Source organism: Stigmatopora argus, chromosome 13, assembly GCF_051989625.1.
Source record: "Stigmatopora argus isolate UIUO_Sarg chromosome 13, RoL_Sarg_1.0, whole genome shotgun sequence".
NCBI lineage: Eukaryota > Metazoa > Chordata > Actinopteri > Syngnathiformes > Syngnathidae > Stigmatopora > Stigmatopora argus.
Window position 1 is genome coordinate 15791278 of NC_135399.1, and position 7050 is coordinate 15798327.

Consider the following 7050-nt stretch of genomic DNA (forward strand, 5'->3'; position numbering starts at 1 on the left):
AGCCTCCAGCCCGAGAAAAAGCAGGAGAATAGAAATGCAAATAAGACGGGGATTACTGAGACGCCATTCACTAACTGCCTGGAATGTGGCGTCTGAGCCTGATGATTATCCTCCATTTACCTACTTGTGTCGATCGCGGCTTAATTGAGCTTGTCATGGGAAAGTTAAGCGATCAAGAGAAATATAACTGTTAACAAACCTTGTACAACCGAAGAAAGGGTTGAGAGTGATGACGATGAGGGGGGAAAAAATACATATTTAATAAAGGGTGCTAAATGAGAAAGGGAGTCCTGGGAACTTCAAAGTGATGCTCACCTGCAAGTGTGAAATTTGCTGCCAGAGTTTGGGACATGAAAGGTCTACATTTCAATTGACTAATGTCTCAGGGCCTTTGACTGTGCTTTCCCATCACAACAAACAAAATTAACTCATACAGTGCCATTTTTTATACACACGTGGCAAATCCATAGCTGGATAAATGAATATGGCGCCATTTTATACAGATAAATTATCATTAATCTGAAAGATCAGAGGTGATTTGAATCCATTTTTTTTCTTTGTTGGTGCACAGCTAACTGAAAGTCCTCAGAATATATCATTTATCCAAGAACTCTCCTGCTCTCTCTTTCTTTAAAGATTAAAATGGTTGATGACATAATCTAAAAGATGGAAATTTGATACTAAATCAGGGGGGGCTCTCGAGCTGCATGCGGCTCATTGCTTCTTGTATTTTCTATATACTGTGGCTCTTTAAATCTAGCATTTGATGTGTGTTGAGGGTGGACACTTACCTTGAAATGAACACGTGGTTGTTTTGTAAGGAGAAGTGTTATGGTGAATACTATTTTTTAATTGTGTGTTTTTGTGTGGGCGTCTGCATGGCGTGACTATTTTCTATATATTTATGTAGTGTGTAACATTTTGTCAAAACTACAAAAGAACAAGTAAATCACAGGCTAGCAATTTGTCCAATATTTCCCCACTTGGTTCTAATATTTACATAAAAAATGATAAGCGGTTGGAGTCAAGAAGTTTTTTCATTCTTTCATCTTCCATACGGCGCATTCCTGCAAGGGTTGCGGGGGGTGCTGGAGCCTATCCCAGCTGACTACTGTAGGCAGAAGACAACCTTGACTGGTCACCAGTCAGAGACAAAACCATCAGCACTCGTAATGAGTCAAGAGATTATCAACAATACTACATCTTACATAATGTAAAGGTATATAACAATGTCATATCCTAAACATTTATTGGTTGTAGTTTGCAGTCCTATATAGCTAAACACACCTGCAAGTCAAATAAGGAAAATATAACCTTAAACATAAATGCAGTACTATCTATTTCATCCCGGGGTTGAAATATAGTGTAATGCTTTGTTAAAGGGCGCTCTCTACTGGCCAAATAACTAAAAACAGCACTCTGAGCAAGTCTTTTGGGACATTTAATACCACATGGTTGTATAAAAATAGCAGATAAATTTTTTTATCAATGCTTTTCATACTTTATATCAGATATTTGAATCATAGTGAATGATCATGCATCTTATGAGTTAATAAGGTCATTGTGACAAGAATCATATCCTTGAAATTTTAGGCATCAACTGATCAAAAAAATTCCAAAACATTCAAAACAGACTTAAATATACAGAATATAATCTAAAATATAAATAGTACATTGCATTCAACATGGTTGATATGGACAAAGACCAGGACAAAATTACCACTTTTGTTATAAATATTGCCCACATTTTATTTTGATGTACAAAAAAATGATGTCATATATTCATTAGTATACAGGCAGAAAGTGTCCTATTGATTTGGATCTTCCAGGCTATTGTAGACCTTGCAGTGAAGGTAAGCTAACTTCTCAGTCCTGCTTTTCCTCAACATGGAAATCCACTGTTGGTAGGGAAGCTCCACAACCTTGTAACCCGCCAACTTCAGTTGTCTCCTCTTCATTGCGTGAAGGCCCAATAGCTGCTGCGACTGATTGCAATAATGGTTCCTGCCGGGCAACTGTATGGCTAATTTAAAAATGCCGTCACCGGGGACTGATCTTTGGCTGCTGGGAGCGGTCAGCATTTCCATGATAGCGTTTGTCAGGTTCACTCCCGTGTGGAACAACATCTCGCCGGCTTCGGGCTCCACTCGACAAGGCGACGGAACCACGGGAGATGAGTTTTTAGGAACTGTTTGGCTGTTAGCATTGGTGAGCTGGGCTATGAGATCATCAGTCACACTCACTCCTAAGTTCATCCTCCCCAAAGCTTGCTTTGAAGCGCCATTGTTGTTATTATCATTCGCCGTCTGAGATACACTGTTGACGGGTACCGGCTGACCGCTAGCATCCAGATGCACTTCAAGGTCGATGGATCGCATGTGAGGCAGGATCATTCGTTTACACACAAATTCGTCACCTCCCAGCAATTGTCGCAGCGCCGACTCCGCCTCTTTCACCTCCATCTTCTGGCACACGTCCGATTGGACAAAGTCCCAAAGCATTTCTTTCACCTCTTCTCTTAGTTCGTCGCTCAACCGCGGACCGGTCCACCCGGGCAACTCCAAGGCGACGACTCCGTCCAAGGTGAACAGGTCCTTCTTCAGCTCCAGGTGCTTGGACTTCAGCGCTAAGCTGACAAAGTCTGGGCTCAATGCTAACTCGATCAAGTCTTCGGGGAACTGCGAGACAAAGGCCAGGCCGAGAAGACCGGTGAGCAGATGTTCCGGGTACCGATAGAATTCACCTTTTCTTTGTCTGAGCGCCTCGGTGAGACTCGGGTAAAAGTTGGGATTCCGAGCTGGGAGGAACCCCAAAGTACCAAATGCCCAGAGGAGCTTGCACGAGTCTTTACTCCGGCAGTGCGACGCCAGCGCCGGAATTCTCTCCGCCACGACGTCGAGTATGCGATCGTTTCGGTAATGCAGCGCCGAACAAGCCAAGGCCACGTGCATGAGCCCCGTGACGCCCATCCCGGGGGCTCGCTTCGGCACCTCGTGCGTCATGGCTTCCAGCCACGGCTTGTGCGACAAGTAGCTGAAGCGCAGGTATTTCAGTACGTTGACCAGGGCAAAGTCGCTCATGTCCCCGACGAGGGAGTGCGCCTTATTGACCAGGCGGTTCACCGCCGTCTCAGAGAGGGACGTTTGAGATTTGAAGAGGCCCAAGCAGACGGTGCCGACTTCCTCCGGCTGGAGTTGTTCCAAGTGTTTCATTATTAATTGCTCAAGGGGTTGTCGAAGGACGTTGGGGCACTGTCTCGCTTCTCCTATAATATACAAGAGCTGGACCAGCTCGGGAAGCCCTACTTGACCATGATGGAACGCGACCAAGTCAAAAAGACGCTTGAGGAAACGAGGGGGCTTCCGGCCGATGCAGCGCCACAAGTCGGCGGCTAACAGCAACTGCTCTAAAGTCATCGCGTCGGCGCGGTGACTCAGTTCCACTTCGTACAGCCCGAGGACCGTGTGGCCGTGTGGCATTTCCAGCCACACGAATGACTTCAGGACATCCAAGAGCTCAAAAAGAGAAAAGTGGGAAAGGTTCTCCACGGAATACCGGAGCAGCACGACGAAGCTTCGGTCGGTCTTGATTAACGAAACCTTGTCGGAGTCGAAGCGGGCGAGCTCCACAAAAAATTGAGAAATATCCGACGGCTTCATGGTGCCTCTGAGAATCATCACTTTCTGGAATAACTTCATCACCTGTTTCCATTCGATGGGTGGAGATCGTTGAGTGAGATCCAGGCTTATGGACGAATAATCGGGCCGACACTTGAGAAAAGCCCGGGTGTCAAATTTAACATTGTACGAAGTGTGTATCCTTTGGTGGGGAAACTCTATTGTTTTGGGCTCGGGGCTTTTGTTGAAGGCCAAGTCGAGAAGGGTGTTTTTGGAGCTGGAAAGCTGCCGCGACGAGCTCACGCTGTAGCGATTGCTCTGCTGCCAGAAGGAAGGAGCAACAGTGGCGAAATGCGGATCTTCATCATTGAGACCACTTTCGGAGAGGAAAGATTTTCTTTCGGTATGATAATACGAAGACGGGCTGTAATGGAGCCTGTAGCTTGCGTGGAGGGAGTGATCCAGATGTTGCCGCAAATTCACAGTATTGTCCTGTTCATCTGGCTCAATGTCAAATTTACCAACAACACATTGAGCAAAACCCTTTCCCATACCTGAAAGGATGTGGGGCCTCCGGCTTGAGCGACACAGCAGGCAGGCAGCCATCAATCTGCAAAATATACATCTTCAATTAATAGATGTTCAAGTATAAATATGCCTGATCATTTTAATGTATCCCATTACAACTATACTTTTTTTTTTAAAATCGAACTCATATTTGTTTGTTTTGAGTCTGAGAAAAATTACTCAGGTTTAGGTATTACGATTTCAGATCGAAGTTAGAATGAAAAAACACGTGCTTTAACTTTGTCGATATCATCATCAACACAAGGTAATTTTATTATTGGCAGTCACAATCAACTCACCTTTACCTGCACGACAACATATAAGTGCAGCATTGAAATCGAGAAGCCATGAATTAGAGTGAAGGGAAGGTTAACATTCAACGAGGTCCCCGCAACGCTGCATGAATGCGGAAGTTGCGTTATTGTACCTTCAAAATAATACTTAACAAATCATTCTATAGAACGGAGTTAGCTTAAATGTGGTAAAGAAAGTTACATATTTCAATTTGAATACTAAATACATCTATAATAACTACAAAAACGATTTATTTTTCGTACATAATGGTTAAATATAAGCGTGGTAATAGACATGTTTTTGTTTTGAAATACACCTGCTAGTTCATAAACATAGATATCGCATGTGTAAGGGTAGATGTCTAGAAAGTCTAAAAAAGAATGGCAGTCATGTTGAAACGGAAGACTAACATTGTGGGCTTTATTTTAGTACATGAGATGATTTTCTCCATTAAAAATACTCTTGACTCACTGCATTCTCAACGGATTATCAAAAGAGTCCTGTTTACACAAATCGTAATTGATGATTAAAGTTGGATTTTCGAATAAATATTTTATCAAGGTTTTTGTGAGTTTTTAATTTATTGCATTGCTGAAACCGTTTGAAAATCTGTCGAAAATTTTGAAATTTAAAAATGCTTGAATGTATACTCTGCTCCTTTGCCAATGTTGTTCAAATACCTAGTACTGACACAAAATGTCCGACTTGTGGCAACGACCTTTCCCTTAGGCTCACAGCGTGCTTTAGCATCTATCCCAAAAGATATGTTATATCTATGACCATAATGGTTACGTGTGACCTACGGCAACCGGGTAGTTTCAAACTTTGTATTACAAAACGCAACATATAAAATAAAACATACGAAAATAGCATGTGCATTTTATGATGTTTGATATTATTATCCTCTAGAAAAAAGGTTTCATCGTTTGGATGCATCCCAATCGATATCACGCAATTCGCTACATATTGCGCAATGTTTATTATAAAACACGTAGGTCTTCATAAGGTGCATTAGTATTCTGATGCAATTCATTTGCAGCAGACAAATAAAATACAACACATTTAATGTTTTGTTGCTGTCCACAACTCAGTCTATAACCAATATGAGAATGGAAAATGCAGGGAATTAACAAAAAAATGCCTTAAACTTGCATCCACCTGTTGCTATTCATTGCACATTCGTTGCTATTTAATGCAATATTTATAGAAAACAAACTTAAATAATTTTAAGATGTATTTATTTATTTTGGTCGTCCGTATGGAATCCAAAGGCATTTGCTCAATGAAGATGAAAGGACACCCAAGATGAACTTTCAAATGGAAGACCCCCCTGCTCTGCAAGCCAATAATTTGGGCTCGAGTGGGGGGAGCCGCCCTTCATTGAGAGCACATGCTCAGAGCTCAACTGCCTCTACTCGCGCCACTTTCGCAATCTTACTACCATTCACAAACACACGGCCAAGCCTCATAGTAGGAGCACATGGTCCCATCCATGGCTGCTTTCCCCCCCCTCTCCACATCTCCGACTTTTATTCCTCATCCTTCCCTCACGATCAATGTGAGTAAATGGTAAGTGTTGACGATCATCTTTTTTTCCCCACCGTGTGTGTTTTTTCTTCCTCACGCGTGTTGTTACGCGGAGAAACCTGTTGTTAGCCTTGTTCCCGTGCAAACAAAGTGAACTGTTTGATATCCGGACGACGCGTTATTCACTTGAAACGGAGAGGGAACGTGCTTTTTTTGGCCAATTTCCATTTTTAGTCGCGATCGCGTGTGTGGTTACCTCGCTCCATGGGTGAGGGAGATTTGAAAAAGCATGTGTTGCTTTTTTGCATTTGCTCCTCCGATCGCTAGCGACGTCCTCGCGTGTTTCCTGCGTCTTTCTAACTCATAATTGGCCTTAGGCGATGCCCATGTTTTAAGTCGTAAATCACGACGCGTTTGGCAGATCATGTTGGGAAAAATCGAATCAATTTGTTCGCCGGATACTTAAAAAAGTGGCTCCCGAACAAAGCAGCAGCACATGTGGGGGTTGAAACAGGCCTTGGGGAGCTACCATGTTGGCTAGTTAGCGGCTATTGCTAATGATCAGAACCACGGCAAAGTCAGTTAAATTACTCATCTGTGTGTACAAACTAACATTAAAACACGTGTGTGTCAACTCCCCAAGCCCTTCAAATTAGCACTGATTAACGATCTATTAGTAAGTGTCGCTTTTTTATGACGGAGTTAGCTGCTAGAATACAAGTCTATGGGGGAAGCTAACTATCCGGTCAATTGAGTGCGTGTTTTAAAAAAAAAGTCGTTCTCCTTTTTAGATCTTACTAAACTTTCAGAAGCTTTCAGGGCTGCACGCGACTAAATTCAAAAAGTGATTGACTATCACAAGAACATGTGTTTAGGTGCGCGTGTAGTGTTTAGTCAAACATCTCCAGCGCGTGTTTATAGGAGAGGGAGAGGGTGGGGTTGCACTTTCCACGCACCCCAACGTAGTTGTTGGAGGATCGCCGCCGTTTAGCTGCATGCAGTGAAGTCATGCACTTGTTTTTTTGTTGTTGACGGTGCATCCAGT

General features: G+C 43.0%; 1 protein-coding gene across 2 annotated transcripts; it reads right to left on the reverse strand.

Annotated features, from left to right (window-relative positions):
- Positions 1–1723: 1723 nt before the first annotated feature.
- Positions 1724–6563, reverse strand: fastkd5 (FAST kinase domains 5). Of its 2 annotated transcripts, none has more exons than XM_077617762.1 (2): positions 6262–6563; positions 1724–4227 (listed from the first exon to the last, which is right to left on the reverse strand). In XM_077617762.1, exons 1-2 carry the CDS (start codon positions 6429–6431, stop codon positions 1809–1811), a joined length of 2589 nt encoding a protein of 862 aa, XP_077473888.1. In that variant the 5' UTR covers positions 6432–6563; the 3' UTR covers positions 1724–1808. The 2 variants fall into 2 exon arrangements, with proteins under 2 accessions (XP_077473888.1, XP_077473889.1); XM_077617763.1 differs by lacking the exon at positions 6262–6563 and adding an exon at positions 4484–4584.
- Positions 6564–7050: the final 487 nt, after the last annotated feature.

Coding starts and splice junctions, on each gene's coding strand:
- fastkd5 (XM_077617762.1), bottom strand. CDS start 6,431: ATGATCTGCCAAACGCGTCGTGATTTACGACTTAAAACATGGGCATCG. Junction 4,228..6,261: donor TCCCTCACCCATGGAGCGAG/GTAACCACACAC, acceptor TATATTTTGCAG/ATTGATGGCTGCCTGCCTGC.